Source organism: Cryptomeria japonica, chromosome 2, assembly GCF_030272615.1.
Source record: "Cryptomeria japonica chromosome 2, Sugi_1.0, whole genome shotgun sequence".
In the NCBI taxonomy this organism is placed as follows: domain Eukaryota; kingdom Viridiplantae; phylum Streptophyta; class Pinopsida; order Cupressales; family Cupressaceae; genus Cryptomeria; species Cryptomeria japonica.
The window spans coordinates 151,041,535-151,065,295 of NC_081406.1; the positions used below are offsets into that span (position 1 = coordinate 151,041,535).

The 23,761-nt window shown below is 33.7% G+C and overlaps 1 protein-coding gene across 1 annotated transcript; it reads left to right on the forward strand.

The window, feature by feature from the left end:
- The first annotated feature begins 2,209 nt into the window (after positions 1 to 2,209).
- LOC131071361 (transcription factor bHLH30) lies at positions 2,210 to 4,814 on the forward strand. Its single transcript, XM_058007167.2, has 2 exons — positions 2,210 to 3,143; positions 3,891 to 4,814. The coding sequence occupies exons 1-2, from the start codon at positions 2,406 to 2,408 to the stop codon at positions 4,353 to 4,355; spliced, it is 1,203 nt and encodes a 400-aa protein (XP_057863150.1). The 5' UTR covers positions 2,210 to 2,405; the 3' UTR covers positions 4,356 to 4,814.
- Positions 4,815 to 23,761: the final 18,947 nt, after the last annotated feature.

Here is a 23,761-nt window from a genome sequence, read left to right on the forward strand (position 1 = left end):
ATTCAAATATTTATTATAGTGTAGATAGTGAAAATATTGTATTTATAATTAATATTTTATAAATTTTGTTTAGTTAAATACTAGATTTGTTTCTCTTTATGAAATATATGAAGTATAAGGTGAAAATCATGCCTCTATTACAAATATGAATTGAAGTAACTTAATTTTAGTGCAAAATATTATTGTAAAAAAATAAATTGAAATCTATGAATCTTTTTATTTCTTTAAATATATTAAATTTAAATATTGATTATAATAATTTTGTTAAATATTAAATTGTTCTTAAACTGTGATATATTAAAATATAATAAAAATTAAACAATATTGAAAATAAAATAACTTTTTTAAATTTATATAATAAAAATACATGAAAGATAATAAAAAAATCTAATTTTTTGTTATAATATTTTTTAAGCTTTTTTTTTAAGTACATCCTTTAATAAGATCTACTGCTTATCCAAATAAAAGGGGTTAGATAACTATCATAATAAAACATACCTAAGTTATTCAACTCTCTCATGTACAAGAAAAAGGGTTTAAGATGTTTTTAAAATCAATCAACATGTAGCGAAATAAATGTATTAGAAGTAGGATCAAATGTTTAAGCTAGAAACTATTCAAGAAAGTCTTGCCAAATGTCTTTTATAAAGAAAAAGAAAAAGTTGTAAGGAATCAAAGTATTGATTTAGGATGAAACATATAAGATATTTTAATATGAATGATAAAGATAAAATGTAGAGGAAGTTGTTTCCAATTATTATAGACTTTATCATGATATTGATGAAAGGTTATCATGCATTGTTTTGTACATCTCTTTTATAAACATATAGTGTAAGATGCTTTGATTGGTTTTGTCTAATGATTTCTTGTTGTTATGCTCCTCGTTGTAAAGTTTTTGTACTCGGTTTTATTGCTCTTTCAAGGTCTCCTAAAAGACAACTCCTTTGTATTTTTTTATTTTTTTTAATATAAATGCATATTTCCAATAATAAAAATGTATTGATTTCACTATCTTTCAAACCCCTTTTATTGTTACTACTAATTTGTGTTGTACTCTTTGAGACAAGATCCATCAAAGCATCTTAGGCTATATTATGATAAAGTTTGTATAATAATTACAAATAGCTTGTTGTGCATATTATGTTTATCATTCCTCTAACAATATTTTATATGTAATATGATGTTCAATCCTCAATAAATACTTTGATTCCTTACAACTTTATATAACTACTTATTTTTATTATAAGACCAAATCTTTATTAAGTTAAAAGCTATCATTAAGACCTTGCCAAATTTATCAACGTACTCATTGTTAGAAGATCTTTTCTTCTTACTACTAATTTCATGTTGTAGTGTTTAAGACAAAACCAATCAAAACATCTTACACTATATGTTTATAAAAGAGATGTACAAGACAATGCATGATAACCTTTCATCAATATCATGATAAAGTCTATAATAATTGCAGACAACTTCTTGTACATTTTATCTTTATCATTCATATTTAAATATTTTATATGTTTCATCCTAAATCAATACTTTGATTCCTTGCAACTTTTTTTTTCCTTTTGATAAAAGACATGAAAGTTATATATACATTTGTGTTAATATTAAGTATTGAATTTATATACAGCAAATCTATTTATCAAAATTTACTATCGAAGGACAGATCTAAAGAGGAGGTTACAAATTGTTTAAGGCTTTGGTGTCCTATTTTGAATGTGTGTGCTATCCTTGGGTCCCATAGACTGCTTTAATCTCATAGACGTTATTAAAATCTTTCATTCATTCGTATTGAATGTTATCTAATTGTACTCCTTTACTCTTAAAAGCATTATAGAAAACAAACAAATAAATAAAAAAGGGAGAATGTGGACGATCAAAACTCTACTTTGAGATGAACTAAATATTTAAACATAAAAACCATCCATTAAAATACATGCCTTTGTAACAACCCATTAAAATACATGCCTTTGTAACCACCCATCGAAACAAAGTACAAAACTTTGTAAATAAATAAATAAAAAGAACAGTAACTTTTGGTGATAGAGTATGTGGAATGACAAATGAAATGACAAGAGACGAGGGATAGGAAGTGTTGATGGTGTGTATTTTGTTGGTTGGTGGCTTGAGGAATTTTGTCTTGACACTGTTCTCAATTAAATCAATAAAAGATTGAAATGAAAGAAAACTAATCTTGGTTTAGGGGACCATTAGGAGGGGATTTATCATGATTTCAAGTCCAGTAGAGTAGTGGGAATGATGAGATATATGGTGTGAGGCATCCTGAGCTGCTATCAATCAATTACAATTTCTTGAGGCACTCAATCAATAGCTATTGGGGAAAACCCAAAAAATGGTGTAGAGTGAAAAGGCAAAAAAAAATGGTGTACATTCTTTAACAAATGGTGGGAATGGAACTCAGATCATTACACTCACAAGTGGAACAGCAGCAAATAGTTTTAGTATTAGTATTAGCACAAGACGGTGGATTCAACTTGTTCTTTCTTCTTCAGACCTTGAATACCCACTGTTTCGATCCTTGCAGATTGTTGAAAATTTTCAATTTCGAGCTTCCCCAAATCTACCCACTTGGATTTTTTGGGTCTGTTTTTGCAATGAATGGACTAGAGATGAGAGGATTCAGAGGCCCAATGAAGCTGATAAATGAGGGCTCTGTTTCGGTTTCTGTTTCCGTGCCTGAACCAGCTAGGCCTCCATGGACTGCAATGTTTGCTGATAACAGAAGTCATAGACTTAAATCTGAGCAGTTTTTGTCATTTCCTGATGATTTATATGTGCATCCCAGGCTTCCTGATTTTCAAGCCCTCAATTTTCCATATTCCTATGGTGGTGGAAGGACAAATCATAACAATAATCAGAACAATCAGTTTGGGGATGTTTCTGAAATATGTGAGCAAATGAGACTGTATTCATCGCATTTGAATGGGGGAGGTTCATTGGTTTTAGATAGTGCAAGAGGAGAGCTGGTGAATGCTTCAAAAATGATGACTCCTAAAGAAATATTGGAAGCCAAGGCAGTGGCAGCTTCCAAGAGCCACAGTGAAGCGGAACGAAGAAGAAGAGAGAGAATCAATTCTCATTTGGCTACCCTCAGAACGCTTCTCCCCAGTACTACTAAGGTCTCCTAAATTTATTCCTGTAACACTCCTTTTGGGTGAAAATTTTGTCCTTTTTTGCCTTTTTCCATTCTCTTTGTTGCTTTTCGCGCATTGCTCAGTGGAACGAATTTTAGCATACTGATATTTTTATCAAGATACTTTCCAATATTGGCATGGTAAACGCCTTAATTTGTTAAGGGTGTTCTGTAGAATTAGCCTGGGTGGTGTATGCTGTCTTTCAATCTTGTATGTATGTTACGTCAAACTATCAGATGCATGATATGCTAGTGTTTATGGTTTTGAATCACCTAAGTTGATTGAACCTCTTCCTACACCCAAACATCTTAGCTGATTAGAGTCCTAATGGGCAAATGAAAAATGTAGTTTTGTTCTTAAGGATTGTCGTTTGCCATCTAGTTGTTAATGACTGTTAGTACCAAGTTATTTTCAGTCCCTTGAGTGGATCCAACCTCTTTCTTTGTCATCCACTCATACCCAAACATATTAGGTGATCAGAGTACCGATCATGGTGTAATTCAAATGTGAAGTTATTTTGCCCTTAGGGATTGTCATTTGCCAAAGGGTGTTCCTTAGTTGAAGTGCTGTGGACTCATTTCACTCCTCAAAATGGGTTCAGTTTCATGGTTTAAGGTGCTGCTGATGGTATTTTATGTTTGAGAGAGATTAGTGGGGATAAAACTGTTGTTTGGTGTTCATCTATTACACTTTTACTTTGTTTTAATTTGTCCTTTTTCTATTCTTATGCAGACAGACAAAGCTTCACTCCTTGCAGAGGTGATTGATCATGTAAAAGACTTAAAGAGGCGCGCCTCAGAAATTGCCAAGGGAAATCCTGTGCCAACAGATGTGGATGAACTGAGAGTGGAAGCAGATGGAGATGGCAAGAATAATGAAGGTAGGATTCTTATTAAGGCATCTCTATGCTGTGATGATAGGCCTGACCTTCTTGCTGATTTGAACCGCACTCTTCACTCTCTGAGCCTAAAAACTGTTAAGGCAGAGATTTCTACACTTGGTGGAAGGATGAAAAATGTGTTTATCATGACAACCACCAACGAGAAAATCTCTGGGAAAGATCAGGAAAACCCCTCTGTGAATTGTGTGCAGGAAGCCCTGAGAGCTGTGATTGAAAGAGCTGCCTCTAATGAATTGTTGGCTTCAAATAAGAGGCAAAGAATTATTTCTTTGGATCCAACAAACTCTCTTATTTAATCCAACCAAATTGTGGTATTCTACAATTGAAAATTTTGTGAATATCTTAAGCCACTGAGGATTTGTTGACAGTAACAATGGGTATGGTAGCAAATCATGTTTTCAAGATCACAAAATTGTCTTCACCAATGAAGGATCTGGTGATGGTAGGTCGATATATCAGGTCATATTTTCAAGGAGAAAAGCATTTACTGTTGTGAGGGTATGAGTTTCTTTATGCCTAGTAGGGCATAACTTACATTTTACCTTTTTAATATAGGGTTTGGGAGTTTGCAGTGTGCATTGACCATGCAGCTTCTGAACAATAGCTATATACCCATTTTGACTCATTTCTTCAATCTCTACAAGATGAGGTTAATTTAAGCTCATCTACAGATGCTCCAGGAAACAAGTAATTTTGTATACCAGCTTATGTATAGCATGATGGTGATTAATGAATTAGCTACTATGTTTCTTTGAGTAGGTAGAACTAAGGATGAACATGGGTGATGATCATGCCTATGCCTTTCAATGAGTCTGTTTGATCCTGTCTGTTTTCTTTTTTTCTGGTGCTTGTTGATTGGTTAGCAAACTGCATTGCAGTTGAAGGTAGAAATCTTGTTGGCTTGGGCATCTGTTATTTTTGGGGATTTGTCCATCTTGCAGGTGTCTGCTCTACCATTGAGATACTTCCCTGCATGATGTGGCTGTCTGATGTAGGTTATGATGGTCCATGAGTGATTCCTGGCTTGATTCTGAATTTTGCAGGCTGAGATATTCCTTTTATGAATCTCTAAAGTGTCACTTATTTAGTTGGCCAAGTTATCTGAGATTCATGGGATATTTATTATTTTAAAAAATGAATTACATGATATCCTACATGTGAAATTTTTATTTGTGCAGCTTTTCAAACTCTTTCCTTACTCTGATATAAGTACAAGATAAGCTTACTATTTTAAGCCAGTCAACTCTATAACATATAAACCTGTAAATATGGAAGCATAACTTAGAGTGAACTTTGAACATGAATTGGAAACTAAAATCAATACTTATTTCTCCCTTTGAGAATTTCATCCCATTGAAGGTCACTGACAAAATCTGTTTCTTTAGATCTGACTGGATCATAAAATTTTCTAATCCTACCTTCGCCTTTCATCAAGTCCTGTAAAGTAGGTAACAGAGAGTAAGTTCAACCTGTATTGTTCCACAAATGATTCTCCATGGAGGGTCCACAGTACCTTGTAAATATTTTTCCTTTATGGAAGTTCACATGTAACATCAGACTAGACTCTAATAGTTTGAAAATTGATGGGTTTTGTTCAGAGGTAGCCACCTTGTTTCTTGCTGCATGTGCTATGGATGCAGTGGTCCAATGATTCGGTGCAGTTTTCATGTCAAACACACTTTCTGCTGGGCCTTCCGGGAGTGAGGCAAAGACCGTGATAGGCCTCTTGGATATAGAAAAAAGAGGAAAGCAAAGGTCTTCTATAAGTTTCCACAATGTTTAGTTCACAGTACACCAAACCTTGCTTGGACTGCAGGGTACCAAGCACCAAATGAGAACCAACCCACGCACCCAATTGTACTTTGACTGTGGATGCACATATCATACCCCACTCAACAGTGGTACTCTGATAAAGAAGACACCCACATCAATGTGCAGGCCATAAAGAAGACACAAGTAAAGAGATTCAACAGTGGAGTTATTAATCTAAGACCATGCAAAATAGTTTTCATGAAATTTTTTGTATAAAAAAAAAACTGTGAATGGGCTCTTGGTTTGCTGGTGAAGTTGAAAGGTTCTTAATGAGTCGAAGGCTTGCTGAGTGCAAGGCTCTGATATCTTAAGGGATGAGGGGATGTGCCCTAGATCAATTTGGCTGAATAGATACCCCCAGTCCTTTGACTATTAGCTGAAGAGAATGATAATCCTCCATTAAAAAAAAAAATCAACTAAGTTTTATGTAGAAGGTTTTTTTGTAGAGTAAATAAAAAATGTATTTCGGGCTAAATGAATATGAGCACACATGACCAACTAAAGGGGCCACGGACAAGTATCAAAATCAGGAAAATGAGCAATATCAATCTAGGAGGAGACAGGGACAAGTATCAAAATCGGGGAAATGAACAATATCAATCAAAGGAGACAAACATTTTAGTGGGCATGATGATTTTCATTCATATTGAAATTTATAAATTATTATGAAATATAAGATTACTATGTATAAATCATATAAGTTTCATGTACATTTTATTGGATATTCCGAATTTTGATTAGATTAGCATTTACAAAAAGATAAATTTGTATTGTGAACATCAGATAATCCAATAAAGGATGAGCATATTGAGATAATTCCAATCAAGTAGATGTTTTATCAGCAACATCTTTGACCACTTTTAAGATCTTTCAATTAGCTATCTAAAGTGGAAAAAAGCTTGTGGAAAAATATATTCAAAAATATTATAAATAATATTTTAAAATGTATTTAAATAAAAGTCTATATAAAATGGAGTTCATTATATATTGATAAGTATAATCCATGAGAAATAGATCAATTAAGTTTTAATACAACATAAAGTGAGAGGGATGGTTAATACATCACATTGAGGGTAGAGTAAGTTAAAGTAAAAAATATGTTAAGTTTTATATGTAGAGAAGTGTATATCTTCACACTTTTTTCTATGTGTTTATGTTACTATGTATGGATCTTTCTAATCCAGCTCCTAACATTTAATTGGTCAATTGTGGTGTACTTGATGAACCTAAACCCAAATCTGACACTCAATTATGTTAAACATTCCATTTAGAGAAATCTTAATCCTTTTCCTAGAGCATTACCCCATCTTGGACTAGATAATGCATGTGGTTTTGTTGCCTCTATTGAATCAGAACCACAAGCATAGCCTCAATCCTCTATCTTCAAACCCAAATTTATCCTTTTGCCATGTTGACTCTTTTAGAATATGGCCATTACTTATCGACTAGTACAATAAAGGTTTTAAATTGTGTGTCTAAGGCTATTGTTTACCAATAGGCTAGTATTTAAAGATATCAACCCAGTTTATTTGAACACAAATTAATGGCAATTTAGGTAACACAGCAAAAGCATTTCAATTGTTGTCAGTTGTTGTCAATTGCATGTTTACTAATCAAACTCTATTATGTCTACATCAACATTCAACACTTTTGTTATTTATTTATTTCAATCTACTAAATTGGTTCGAGGGCTTGACCATGGGCAAGAAAATAGGAAGTCCTAGTAGTGGTCCTTAGCACTACCCATTTTTCCTTAGAAAATATCATCAAGATTAATATCTTTTGTAGGTATTGAATATTTGATTCTCTAAAACTGTGTCATTAAGATAAAACCATGTAGGTTAACTAAATTTTAGGCACATTCTCATCTTAGATCCTCAAATTCTTACGGTCTCTAAAGAAACATCTACTTTTAGATTTTAATCTATGCCTTTGTCACAATTTCATAACACTCTTGAGGTCCAATTTACATTAATTTTGAACTAAGCCCTAATCTATTTGTTTATTTCAATTTTACTACATATCTATGTTGATATTTATCATTCTCAACCCATTCATTTAATTGAGGGCTTCGTTGATTATATTGAGTTATTTATCATTCAAATATGATATCTAACTCAGTTATAAGGATAGTAGAGCACACTTATTTTTCCTACATTCAAAACACACAACATTCTAGAGTTGTAAGCTTTTATAAACCTTTTGAAAGTACATCGCTAATAGATGAACTATCACTCCAAAATATTTCAAAAAAAATTAACAAAGCAACAAACTTAATTGTGTTCTAGTTCTTATGTGGAAAACTAGACAATTATAGTTTTCTATATCTGCATGCTAAGCTATAGTAGTAGAGGAGCTATAATTAACATTGTCTCTTTTTCTTTCCTATATAATTTGGGTTGTCTCTAAAAAAGTAATATAATAGATTATTTGATTCTTGTTCAAATTATTTATTATAAAAATTTAAAATATATGAAGGATGAACCAAAGTATCCAAGTCATGTGGATGTATTATACGTTGAATGGTTGAATGGACCAGAATACTAAGAGGGGGGGTGAATCAGTATTCCCACAACAATAAAACTCTTACTGATATTTTAACGTTAGCAATTAATCTCATCAATATGAATCAGCAAATGCAGAATAAATGAAAAACATAATCACAAGATAGACACCAAATTTTATACGTGGAAACCCAAATTGGAAAAACCATGGAGAGGGTTAACTCTCGAGATAATATAGCTAGTTATATGGTGTTTACTAAATGGTGGCTCACTGTCGGATGGCTCACTACTTGATTACAATTCAGCTCATTGCCGGAATGCTCACTGCAATAGAAATAAGTGAACTAAGGAAATTTGCATCTCCAAATGCATGAGGTTAGTTCCAAGATAAGCTCAGATAACAACTCACAACTAATCTAGTAAGGGATCTCTCCAACCTATCCACAACTGCCTTCAACAAATCTGGTAAGGGATTACTGCAACACTATCTGCCCTCTGTCAATTCAACTACTTGTAGCAAATCCGGTAAAGCATTACTGCAACATAACACTCGCACCTTTTCACATACACCTTCGCTCTTACACATATACCATACTCCATTGTTCACACTGCACACTTCTTGCATACATTTTGTTCATTTGTCTCTCCACTTCTCTTAAATCCCATGCGCACTACTACTACTCACTTTACTTGCATACCACTACTTTGTCGCTTGCACACTCCATACACTATCATACATACACATACATATGTCTATATATATATACCGGTCAACACATACACTGAGATAATATGTCGGCCAAACACAAAAGGTTTATACAATAAAGCATTGTTCAGATCAACACGTTACCAAAATATGTTTTGATCAAAAATAGAGTAACCAAGTCGGCCTTCAATGATCTTCTACACGCTTCAATTGTTGAAACAAAACAAGGATCTATCGGACCCATAGATACGAACCCATAAGCACAAAATCCAAACATAACAACTTCCAACTTCAATATACAAATACCATAGATTTCGGAGCATAGAATTCATAGAACATAATGCGATACAACCATTTGGATAGCAATTCAACTGATACAACTTCAACCATGACTAGCAAATACTAGATTCTAGAACAAGGGGTCTTCCAGAAATAACTCCAGTAGATCATACGTACTTAGTTGCTCAGTGTCTATTCAATGTCATTGCTCTTCTTACTACATACATTACCTATTCATTATCACTGCTCTGCTCAATATGCTACATCTGGTCCAACCAGATCACCAATTTTGACAACAATGACAACAATGACAACATTCACACAAATCTAACATTATAACCCATGTAAAATCATTGTTTATATACCTTTAGATCATGTAATGTGAACTAATTAATATATAAAAAATGCCAAAATTGATTGTAATTCAAACAAGTGTCATATGTGGGGCATTCAAAATCATTTTGAATGAATAGGAAGTTAAAAAAAAAATGTTTGAGAATGAGTTAGGGTCGAGTGTTGGTCATCTAACCACTTGATGAGGTGGATATTTGAATATAATGGAGTTCCTATCAATTATTATTTTGATTGTTGCACATTGTTTTCAAGACTTTATCCCTGTAAGTGGGATAAAATATTATATAAAATTTAAATCTTCTCAATAATAATTATTGCATCTCTTTTGTTGAATATGAGAGTAGATGACATAACAGAAACACTATCGAATATAGTGTTTTACCTAATTAAAAGTATTTGATTAAACCATCAAACAAAAATCAAATATGAAGAAATAATATACAAATCATATGTACATTAGATATACATGGAGAAACACTAAAAAAACCACCACCAAATATACCCAAGCTTTTATTAATCTGAAACAATAGAATAAAATAATAAAATCTACTTATCTATCTAATTTATAGTAATCTAACAACATAAAAAATTTAGAAACATGATATAAGAAACCATTATCACATCCTCCAATATATAGAAAATAAAAATTTACAAACCATAATAGTTTCCAAAACAAGTAGTTAAAACCAAGGGCCCAAAACTAGATGCTTAAGTCTACATGCAAATATCTAATGCTCCATGGTCATAGTCAATTGACCTAAAGTATAAACATTACATGTCATAGATTATGTCCTAACCACCACCACATATTCACCACTTTCCCAATTTCGGGAACTCCATGATGGAAATCAATGCTATATCATAACAACTATCTTAGAAAGATCCTCTATAACTTCTAGTTTGACATTTTTTCAAGTAAACCCCTATTCAATATCTTGTTATAAAATGTGTTTCAAGTATCCTAGAGAATAATCATGTTCCCCAAGGGCATTCCATTTAGTAAATACCATGATGTTTGGAGATCATACATTATTTATTAGTTGCACGATTTAGCAAGGTGAATGTTACACCTAATAATAATGTTATCCCACTTGAAATTTATAATCTAAAGACATAATAAGAAATTAAAATAAATGAATAAGGTGCTAGAAGAGGCAAGGCTTGTAGTCTCTCTATACCAAAATAGCTTATTTTTCTCACTAACTTAGTGAGATAATTTGCAATATTATCTAAACCATCGACCTTCTACATTATGATTCTATTGTCAACCATCTCACACAATAAAGTGATACTAAACATCAATAAGCTTAGTATGATCATGGCACACTAGATTTTTTGTCAATTAGATAACACTCTTATTTTCATGTCTAGTTATAACCTTTCTACACTCAAACTCAATATAAAAATAATCTATATAATCATATTTATAAAATAAAAAGACAATTCATGTAGTATACCAATCATACAATCTCACATTCTTGGGAATCATATATATTTGATCACTAGTGGAAGTGAACTTTGGGTAGGCAACAAGGATGGTGAAGTATCTTTAGAGAATTCTTGTTAGAACCACAACTTAGTTATCCCTTGCATTTTTGCTAGATCGTCATCTAGAGAGTAGATGACATTTAGTTCACTCACCAAAATTTTAGCCGAATCTTTTGCATCTTCAAAAATATTGTTGGAATTCATAAACTCCACATGAGGTATCTTTGTAGCCCTACTTAGATAAAAAAAAAAATTGTGTCTTTTACAAATTTAAAGGTTAGTCATACCTACAAATTGAATTCGTTGCCTAGAAATTCCTTAAAATATTAAAATTTTATATTAACACAGTTAAACAAGACTTCACAATAATTTTTTCATAAATCTTTGGCGAAGATAAATTTTAGGCAAGAAAAAGAGATAGTTTTTGCAAAATTGGAGTAGTCTCCCTTGGTATTCACCAATTCCCATCCAAGTATTTAAAGATTATTATTCTTTGAAAAATATAGAATATTTAACTACAAATCTTTGTCCAGTTTCATAAAACAAGGAAAGGTCCCTTGTAAATAAATTGCAAAGATCATTTAGCCTTCGAACATGGTCAAGATCTAGTTCAAAAGATACCTTGGAGTTGTTCTCTCAACTTTTGAAGAGAAGAATGTGTTCTATTGTTTTACTTAACATTGGTTGTGTTAATGTCACCATCAATAGTATTGTTTTCAAAATGTGCGTTACTATAGACATATGATTTGTAAAAAAATCTCTTAAATAGATGCAAATTCAATTTTTTATTTAGTCATTAAATCCTTAAAAGTCAAAATAAGAATATTTTTAATTTTTTAATGTATGGACTTAAATGTTATGAAAAGAAAATGTTAAATTTTAAAAAAATAAAATTCTATGAACTACAAAATATACTAACTTGGCTTTAATAATAAATGTTATCTATATTAAATTAGATAATGATTTCCTCATACCAAAATAATGCGAATTTTTTTTAAAAATACACTTTGATGAACTACAAAAAAAAATGCTAGCTTGGCTTTAATCAATATATTTTGTTTATATTAATTTAGATAGTGATCTCCTTTTATCAAAATAATGTGAGCAAATATGAATTAACAAAAGCATGACAAACTTTAAATTAAACCAGGGTATAAAGACACAAGTTAATGTTGTACATTGCAACAAATATGTGTGCATTAACAAAATAAGAAAATTTACACCTATATTATTTTTAGCATAGTATTTACAAATATAGTTATTCAAACCACTATAATTGAAATTCATTTTAAAGAATGAGTTAGTATACTGATTCAATGTAAATGATATCAACAAAGGAGTTGACTCAATGGAGCATTGCCTATAAAGGATAAGAAAATTAGTTTTGTTTATGCTTCAGTATAGAAAGATACATAAGAACTTATAAGCACAAATTTAGAGACAAGAAACCTACAAGGATGAGAAATTAGAAGGGAAATATTGATGCCAAAATATCATAGATACAAAATGAATACCTAATAAAGAGGTTTTCAACTATTTGAAAATAAGAAACAAAAAGTTTTGAAAATATCCGCTAGATAGTGATGGTATGATGAAAGAACAAGGATCTCAAAATCAACTTGTCAAAGTAAACTTAGAACTTTCAATGCAATATCACTGTCAAGATTAAACTGTCAAGTTAAACCGGATGTCTGTTATAGCAGATTAACAGTAAACAACTTGAAACTCATAAACATCCAAATACTTTTACTGACATAAGTAAAACTTCATTTCATATTGCTGTCGGTTATCATGACTTATCACAGTGGATTAAGTAGTTAAGAAAATCAACCATAATAAACATAACCACAAAAATATTCACCACTTGACACAATATTTTCGACGTGGAAACCCAAATGGGAAAAACCACGGTGAGATGAGACGCACAAGATAACTATTCGAACTCTTCTGAAGTTTGGCCTGTTAGGAGCCAAGCCTATTAAAGCTTTACAAAAAGTCATGTTAAGAACAAATCTTGTTAGGGACCACCCAGTTAAGGGATTGACTATAATGCCTTGTTAGAAGCAATACTCTGTGAGGAGTAATCTCAGCAGAGGATTTTAAATCCAAGCTAATGGACCACCTGGTTAGAGGATTTGAATAACACAAAACTTGTTAGAGCTTGCCTGGTTAGGGAATTTTACTATTGTAATTGTTAGAAAACAAAGGGGTTTGTTGATCTGTTTGAATAGCACTACACTTGCTTGTTCAGATCCTTTTCATGCTCCTATCTACCTTTACTCAAACTGCAGATACATCATCTGGTTCGGCAACCACACACTCAACTGAAACTTTGCCAACTCTGAAACTAAACAACTCATCGACCTTATAAACAAATCAACTAGGTTGGTAACACCAAAAAAACCTAATTCTCTCATAGAGATTACAAACAAGTCGGTTCAAGTATGACCGTTGGATTACATAACAATCTCTACACATCATTCAAGAAAGCCTCGACCGCTCTTTGATCACCGCTTCATCGAACTTAGTAACCCATCATACGCTTTGCATTACATGCCATATACTTGCTCATTCCCTTGACAAAAACCGTTACCTCAACACACCAAAAAAACTTTGAAACTCTCTTCATACAATATGCATATGTGTCATAATCATTACTGCTCATCATCAGATCATAAACCAATACAACCAATTCACCAAACTTAATCGGTTAGGGTTTATCAAATCAACAGGTAGGGTTTACTGATTCAACTCTCCAATACTTAGCAATACCAGTTCAGTCCATAAACTTACCTACCGGTTACAATTCCTTTCACTAGCTCTTCCTACCAGTTACAAAACAACATTACAACAATATCATTACCGATTAATTAACATCAATGACAACATAACATATCATTAATGCAATCTCCATGCAAATGCCAACAATCTCCCCCTTTGGCATTGATGGAAATACAAATATCAATATCATTGATCATTGTGATTGTGAATAGGAATCCTGGTTTACATTTTACCATGTACTCTCCTTGTCATCAGCTTGTAGCTGGTTGTACATCTTGCCTCTGTCAATCATACAATTCATCTCCCCAAAATCACATAGTTCTTCTCCCCCTTTGACAACAATTCCAAATTGAAAGTAAAACATGCAATGTCAAATTTCATTATTCATCATCAACAACCTACAACTTGATGCTCCTCCTATGGAATAACTCCACTTCTACACCAATCCTGCTATGAAATTCTGCAAGTAGCTCTGGGACTAATGTACTCTACATCATGCTCAATTCACATCATGAAGGGGTACAACCCCTAGCTGACTTCTAAGATACTCAAAAGTAGTCTTAGGCAGAGGTTTAGTAAAGATATCCGCAAGTTGCTCCTTGGTAGAAACATGCTCCAAGATCACTTCTTTACTCTGCACTTTTTCCCTCAAGAAATGATACTTCAATTCAATATACTTGGTTCGTGCGTGCAAAAAGGGTTCTTTGAAATATTTATGGCACTGGTATTGTCACATAAGATCTTTACAAGTTCTGTAAACTTCATCTTGAAACCTTCTAAAATGTGCCTCATCCAGATAGCATGGGTACAATTCATATAAGCTGCAACATACTCAGCTTCAGCAGTAGACTGTGATATACAACTATGCTTCTTGCTACTCCATGAAACAAGTCTTCCTCGAAGAAAGAATGCTCCACCAATTGTGTTTTTCCTATCATCAACACTACCTTCCCAATCTGCATCTATGTACACCTTCAAGTCAAAGTTTCCTTCATATGGATACCATAACCCATAGTAAACAGTACCTTTCAAATATCTGAAAATCCTCTTGGTTTCTATCAAATGTGTTTCCTTCGGATTCTTCTGAAATCTAGCAACTAGACCAACTGCATGAGCTATATTCGGTCTGCTATGAACAACATAGTGCAATTTTCCAATCATTGACCTATACTCCTTTTCATCAACAGATGTGGCTTCATCTTCCTTAGACAACTTACAACCTGTAACCATTGGTGTCCCAACTGGTTTACAGTCACTCATACCAAATGTCTTTAATACCTCTTTCACATACTTAGACTATGTGATGAAAATACCACTCTTCATTTGTTGTATTTGCAAGCCTATGAAATTTTTTATCTCTCCCACTAGAGACATTTCAAACTCACTTTTCATTTCATTTGCAGTCATTGCTCATGTCATCATTCCCTCCAAATATGATATCATCTACAAACACTTCACTAACCAGTACCTTATCTCCTTCAGATTTGAGATATATATTGCTATCTTCACTAGTTTTGTGAAAACCTATCTTCATCAGGTGTGTATGAAGCCTTTCATACCATTCTCTTGGTGCTTTCTTTAATCCATATAGTGCTTTGCGCAACTTACATACCATGTCTTTCTCATCAGTCAAAGCATAACCATCTGGCTGCTCAATGTATACTTCTTCTTCCAGTATTCCATTAAAAAATGTTGAATTCACATCCATCTGATATACTTTGAATCCCTTATGTGTTGCAAATGCAAGTAAAGTTCTAACACCTTCCAGTCTAGCCACTGGTGCAAAATTCTCACCATAATCTTCTCCTTCTTCTTGTGCATAACCTTTACAAACAAATCTAGCTTTGTTGTGAACTACAACACCATCTTCATTCAGCTTGTTCCTGAATACCCACTTAGTACCTATCACATTTTTATTTACCGGTCAGGGTACTAGGGTCCATGTATTGTTCTTCTCAATTTGTTCAAGCTCCTCCTCCATAGCTTTGACCCAATGATCATCTCCAAATGCTTCCTTAGCACTTCTAGGCTCAATAGTGGAGATCATGCAAGAATTTTCTTTGATTCTTCTTTTGGTTAACACTCCATCTTCCTTATCTCCAAAAATATGGTCAGGATTGTGATTGAGTATCACATACCTCAGAATAACATGATCATTATCTTCAGGTTCATCTTCTTCATTATCATCATCTTCTTCTAAATCTACCTGCTTCGGTTGAACTGGTACAACAACATTCTCTTTACCGGTTTCAAGTTTCATAGGTTCTGGTTCCAAAAACAAAATGCAAGGATATTCATTCTTTTTCTACAAACTAGTTTCCTCTGATACTTCAGGATATTCATCTACTCGAACATCAGCACTCTCAATGATTCTTTGTGTCTAGTTGTTATAACATTGGTAGGCCTTACTCTTGGTGGAATAACCAAGAAATATACCTTCATCACTTTTAGCCTCAAACTTGCTAACATAGTCACCTCTGTTAATAAAACATTTGTTGCCAAATATCTTGAAATAACTAACATTAGTTGATCTACCAGACCAGTATTCATAAGGAGTCTTGTCCTTACCTCTTTTTACTAAAATCTGGTTCATAGTGTAGACAATTGTGCTGACAGCTTCCCTCCAGAAATTTTTCTCCACACCTCCTTGTATCAACATTGTCCTAGATGCTTCAACAACTTAATGGTTGTTCCTCTCTGCAATACCATTCTGATGTGGTGTCTTCGGTGTGGAAATTTGTCATTTGATACCATTTTCTTCACAATATCTAGTGAATTCCTTAGAAGTAAATTCATCGCCTTGATCACTCCTCAGACATTTTATCTTCTTACCACTCTCCTTTTCAGCTAAGGCCCTAAATGCCTTGAACTTACTAAATGCTTTTGTTTTATCCTTCAAGAATGTGACCCACATCATTCTTGAGCAATCATCAGTAAAGATCATAAAGTATCTGTCACCTTGAATACTTTTAGTCCTTATTGTTCCACAGAGGTCTGTATGAATCAAATCTAACAGATGTTCTGCTGAAAAAGATTTGCTCTTGAAAGTTGAGGATGTCATCTTTCCCAACTGACATTCCTTATATAGAGAATTAATGGTTTGTCCAACTGAGGCAAACCCCTCACTGTCTTGGACTTGCTCACTTTAACAATGTTATCAAAATTTATATGACAAAATCTCTTATGCCAAAGCCAACTATCATCTACTCTAACAATTAAATAGTTGCTGACTTTAGGATTCAGGTGAAATAGGTTACCTTTAGTTTGTTTGCCGGTTGCAATCAGTTCACCTTTGCTCCCATAGATTTTGCACATACCATTTTTAAACTCCAATGGATATCCTTTGTCATTGAGTTGAGAAACACTCAAAAGGTTGTGCTTTATACCTTCAACCCAGTAGACATCATCTACACTACTCTTTCCATTAAGAGAAATAGTTCACTTACCTTTAACCATGCAGGGTGAGTCATTACCAAATCTTACAACTCTGCCATCAAATTCCTTCAAAGAAAGAAATTTGCTCTGGTCACCGGTCATGTGATGTGAACAACCACTATCAATGATCCAATCATCAGAATTATCCATGCGAGAAACTAAATCTTTCTAATCAGATGTTTCCTCTTTAATGGCTACAAACACAATGTCTGCATTAGCATCACCATCAGATTCCTCATCAGTGATACCCCCATCAACTGCAATAAGACAATCTCTTTTGCCTTTTCCCTTGTAATTCTTGAACTTGTCTTGTTTGTGCTCATTATCACCATTTAGACAATTAGCTGCAATGTGTCCAATCTTGTTGCATGTAAAACATTTCAAAGGTAATTTACCTCTATATTTACCGGTTCCTCTGGGCAACCGCTTGGCCAACAATGCTTCAAGCTCAACCAAATTGTCTTCATCATCAACTTCTCTCCTAGATCTAGATTCATAACTGTGACTAACATCTCTTATTTTTCTCATAGATGGGTTAGAAACTAAAGCTCTAAATGTAGATTCAAATTTCTGAACACTACCATCATAACCATTTAATTTAAAAGTAGTAAGCTTACCAATGATGGAGTCAAGGGTTACCATAGTTTTGTCAATAGACTTTAGCTCTTGAATTGTTGTAACTCGGATAGCGTAGAATGGTAGCAGGGTTCTCAATACCTTACTAACCATTGTGGCATCTTCCACTTTACCACCAGCACTCTTGATCCCACCAACTATCTCTTTTATCCTTTGACCATATTGTTGTATATTCTCACCTTCAGCCATCTGCATGTCATCAAACTTTCCTCTTAGAATCTCTTCCTTGGAAATATTCACATGTTCATCACCGCTATAAATCTATTCAAGTTTCTTCCATACCTCATATGCAGTCTCTAGACCATGGACATCAACATATTCTGCATCAGACAAAGAACTGATAATAGCCTCCAGTGCTTGATTGTTTTCTTGTTGCTCTTTCTTCTGATCATCAATCATAATCCCACTAGGTGCAACATATTGAGTACCAACATGTTCCCAATATTGATTTCCTAGACTCTTGATAAAAATTTTCATTCTATCAATCCATATTCTATATTTCTCTCTATTAAAGTTTGGACCTTCCTTCTTCATCATGTTCTGCAATATCTTTACCTCAAGCTGTTAGGCTTAGACCTTAGAGGACCTGAGAGGCTCTGATACCAATTGATGTTATGATGAAAGAACAAGGATCCAGTCAACTATTGAGAGGCGGAGGTGAATCAGTAGATAGAAAAACTAATATTAACTTCACCAATCTCAAAATCAACTTCTCAAATTAAACTTAGAACTATCAATGCAATATCGCTGTCAAGATTAAACTATCAAGTTAAATCGGTTGTCTGTTACAACAGATTAATAGTAAACAACTTGAAACTCATAAACATCCAGATAATTTTACTGACATAAGTAAAACTTCATTTCATATTTATGTCGGTTATCATGACTTATCAAAGTGGATTAAGTAGTTAAGCAAATCAACCATAATAAACATAACCACAAAAACATTCACCACTTGACACAATATTTTTGACGTGGAAATCCAAATGGGAAAAACCATGGTGAGATGAGACTCAGAAGATAACTATCTGAACTCTTTTGAAGTTCGCCCTGTTAAGAGCCAAGCCTGTTAAAGCTTTACAAAAAGTCATGTTAAGAACAGATCCTGTTAGGGACCACCCAGTTAAGGGATTGACTATAATGCCTTGTTAGAAGAAATACCCTATGAGGAGTAACCTCAGTAGAGGATTTGAAATCCAATCTAATGGACCACCTAGTTAGAGGATTTTAATAACAACAAGCTTGTTAGAGCTTACCCAGTTAGGGGATTTTACTATTGTAATTGTTAGAAAACAATAGGGGTTTGTTGATATGTTTGAATAGAACTACACTTGCTTGTTCAGATCCTTTTCATGCTCCTATCTACCTTTACTCAAACTACAGATACATCATCTGGTTCAGCAACCACACACTCAACTGAAACTTTGCTAACTCTAAAAATAAACAACTCATCGACCTTATAAACAAATCATTTAGGTCGGTAACACAACAAAAACATAATTCTCTCATAGAGATTACAAACAAGTCAGTTCAAGTATGACCGTTGGATTACATAACAATCTCTATACATCATTCAAGAAAGCCTCGACCGCTCCTTGATCATCGCTTCATCGAACTTAGTAACTCATCACATGGTTTGCATTACATCCAATATACTTGCTCATACCCTAGACAAAACCCATTACCTCAACGCGCCAAAAATACTTTGAAACTCTTTTCATACAATATGCATATGTGTCATAATCATTACTGCTCATCATCAAATCATGAACCAATACAACCAATTCACCAAACTTAATCGGTTAGGGTTTATCAAATCAACAGGTAGGGTTTACCGGTTCAACTCTCCAATACTTAGCAATACCGGTTCACTCCACACTTACCTACCAAGTACAATTTCGTTCACTAGCTCTTCCTACTGGTTACAAAACAACATTACAATAATATCATTACCAATTAATTGACATCAATGACAACATAACATATCATTAATGCAATCTTCATGCAAATGCCAACAAATAGGAACATATATCAATTTATTTATACAACCTACCAAACAAATGTTGATTCACATATTAAAATATATCATTAGCTATTTGAAATCAATTTATTTTATATTATTTTGGTATGCTTGATAGTTTGCATGCAAATGTTCCATCTTTGTTATATGCATGTGTAGGCTAGAAAAAAGAACATTAATTTGATCAAAAGTCAATATTCAATTAAACATCCATTAAAAATAGCTATAGCTTAGCTTTGTATAGTTTAAATAGTATTTTACAATACAATTGTGTATAAGAAACAAAGTATTTTTTCTAACGAGCCGTGTGATTGACTAATAGTTTAAGGTATCATTTTCTTTCCTTTTTGTTAAGTTTTTTAAGAAGTTGGAAATTGTGAATCTTAATATAATACTAGTTTTTTTTTAGTTTATATATCTTGTTTATATCATAGTAAATAATTATTTTCTCACACCAAAATGATGTGAGAAAATATTAATTAACGAAAGTATGAAAAATTTAAAATTAATTCTATATAAGAGAACAAATAATTGTTATAAATCACAATATGTATGTTTATATTTGTAGCATCCTAAATTTTACCCTTACAATTTTGACCGCATTTGAGTCCTCACTTTAGCGTTTCTACCCCTAGGCCTGATGAGGACCTGATTTTATTCATATCATGCAAATATGACTGCATAATTATCCTATGCATCATCCAAGACCCTTGTCATGGCCCCAAAATTGGGTAGGATCAGGGGATGACAATTTGGTCCCCAATAGGACCAGGGCGCCATGCCTTGGTCCTCCCAATTAGGGCCTTGCTTTGGGCCTCTTGGCCATTTCAAAAATTGAGCAGGAAATCCATCCCCATGTCGGCTCATGTTAGAAAGTTAACATGTTTTCCAGCTGGAAAGTATAAAAGGAGGCTTTCCCCTCTCATTTTAAGAATCCACACACATGAAATTCAATTTGACATCAAGCATGACATCAAGCAATTTAGTATTCAAGTCAAGTGAGAAAGCAATCAATCTTCCTTCAAGAATTGGAGCAGCAATAAGGTCAAGATTCAAGCATTGGAGTTGACATTCATGTTTCATGTTACTGAAGACTTCATAAAACCCTAATTCTGTGTGGAGACAAACAAAACTTCACAAGGAGGTATATCATTTGTGTTTTTCAGTCATTATTTAACATCTCCCTCAAAAGGAGAATATTTCCACTACTACAATTCAATTATCTTTCATTTCTATTTCATGGTTAATTCCAAAACCGGGATTTGACTTAGGCAAACCCCTATTCCCAACTTATTTTGGTGCAGTCACGACAGGAGGGTCCTCAAAGAGAATGGTCTAGACCGTGTAGAAAGAGTTACACAACAGAAACAACTCGAAGTAATGGAGGCAATGCATAAACAAAATATATTAAATCATGAAAATCAGTTACAAACTGTTGGCAACATGCGGGCTCACAAGATTCGGCTCATAGGCCTGAGTACAAAACATGTGTGTTATGCAACATTTGGCTTCAGTAAGAATGTGAGCCAACTTTAAATCTCCTAATCCTTAGATATTTCTTCTATCTACTAAAACTTGATTCTAAATGCTTAATTACATTGATTTATATGATCAAGGGTGATTCGCATCAACCCGAGATGAATTAATAATCGATGAAACAATAATCAGTGAACAAAATGAAATGTGCAGCCTCTGCCAAAGAGATCCCTCCATAAAATCCATAGAATGAAGTGTGGACCAAAGGAAAGGTTGGTCACACATCAAGTAATGTTGGAAATGATGAACTGAAGCTCTGTAAGCTACAAAAGTGATCCTCAAGATTTGCCAATAGCAAATAGGTCCAAGCGGTTCTAGTGTTCTAAGCCAGAAAACTGTCTCAGATTCTGGAAGCAATAACTTGCCGAGAAAAGATCCAAATGTTCTGCGGATCAAGGATAAGGTAGATAAATATGTCCACAATCAAAATCCAGCTCCGCAAGATCCAGTGAGCCAATGCAAAGAAACGCAGAATGAAATGTTGAAACTACAAAACAGGAAAAAACTGAAAGAAAATGTTTTTTTTTTTTGGTTGATGCAAGATTGCCAAGAACCAAGTATACTTCTGCATCAGACATCCGAGGTTGATTGAAAAGTGAGTCCCTCACTTTTCTAGGGTCAAAGGAAAACCAAGATGGTCTACCTCTGCCTAAGAAATCCATTATGAATATTCAACTGGTCTGCATTTCCACTTCACAAGATATTGTATGTATTGGTTGCTTCGAGTGCTACGCCCAGTTCTGCTATCCAAAATCTCTTCAATATGGTCTGGTTTCCTCTGGGGTATTTGCTTCTCCAAGTTTGCAATGTTCTCCTTACTAAATTTTGCCTCATGGTATTGATGTAGATCTGTAATGTTAAATATAGGTGAAATACTCAAGCTATTTGGTAACTCCACTTCATATGCATTTCCAGAACTAAATTTCCTCAAGATCTTACTGGGTCCAAACTTCCTCATCTGCAACTTATTATAGGTTCCAACTAGAAATCTCTCCTTTCTCAGATACACCATCACTTCATTGCCAACTTCAAATTCCTTATGTCTCCTTTTCTCATCTTCTTTCTCCTTATACTTATTGTTCATGTCCTCCAAATGTTTTTTAACCTAAGTATGTATTGTTTTCATATGCTTTACAAATTCTTCTGCTTCTACACTCCTTTTATCTTCATTACTAATGTCTCTCAACTCTGGTATACCTCTAGGGTGTACTCCAATGACAATCTCAAAAGGTGTTCTTCTGGTACTCATGTTCACTGAATTATTGTATGCAAATTATGCTTGTGCAAGAATAAAATCTCAATTTCTAGTTTTCTCTCCCACTAAGCATCTCAGCAAATTTCCCAAACTCCTATTCACTACCTCTGTCTTCCCATCAGTCTGTGGGTGAAAATTAGAACTGAACTTAAAATCTATCTTCATCGTCTTCCAAAGTGTTCTCCAAAAATATCCAACAAACTTAGTGTCTTTGTCAGAAACCGTGCTTTTAGGTAATCCATGTAATCTCACCACTTCTTTGAAAAATAGGTTAGCAACATGTACTGCATCTGTTTTCTTCTTACAAGGTATGAAATGTGTCATCTTCGAGAATCTATCCACCACCACAAATATAGAATAATTTCCTCTTTGTGTCCTAGGCAATCCAGGTATGAAATCCATGCTTATGTCCTCCCAAGGTCTCTCTAGAACTATCAAAGGCTTATACAATTCAACATTTTGACTACTACATGTTGCAAGTTGACAAATTCTACAATTCTACACAAATTTCCTGACATCCTTATGAATCTGAGGCCAAAAGTAATTCTCACTGACCAATGCTATTGTATTATCAACACCAAAGTGTCTGGCTAATCCTCCACTACGCTTCTCCTTTATCAGACTCTCTCTCATAGAACTCCTAGGTATACACAACCGAACTCCTCTAAACAACATCTCATCTTGAATTAAATAATCCAACCACTTACTTCTATCCACCATAACCATTTCCTTAAAAGCTTTCCAAGGCTCTGTAAAATCTAGGACATCTCCATACAAGTTCTTCAATCACTCATAATCTAATACCTCCACTCTCATCTCTAGCAGCAAGTTCTTCATTCTTCTCAGTGCATCAGCAACTTTATTGACTTTCTAATTCTATGCTTCAACACAAAGGT

Coding starts and splice junctions, on each gene's coding strand:
- LOC131071361 (XM_058007167.2), top strand. CDS start 2,406: ATGGTGGGAATGGAACTCAGATCATTACACTCACAAGTGGAACAGCAG. Junction 3,144..3,890: donor TTCTCCCCAGTACTACTAAG/GTCTCCTAAATT, acceptor ATTCTTATGCAG/ACAGACAAAGCTTCACTCCT.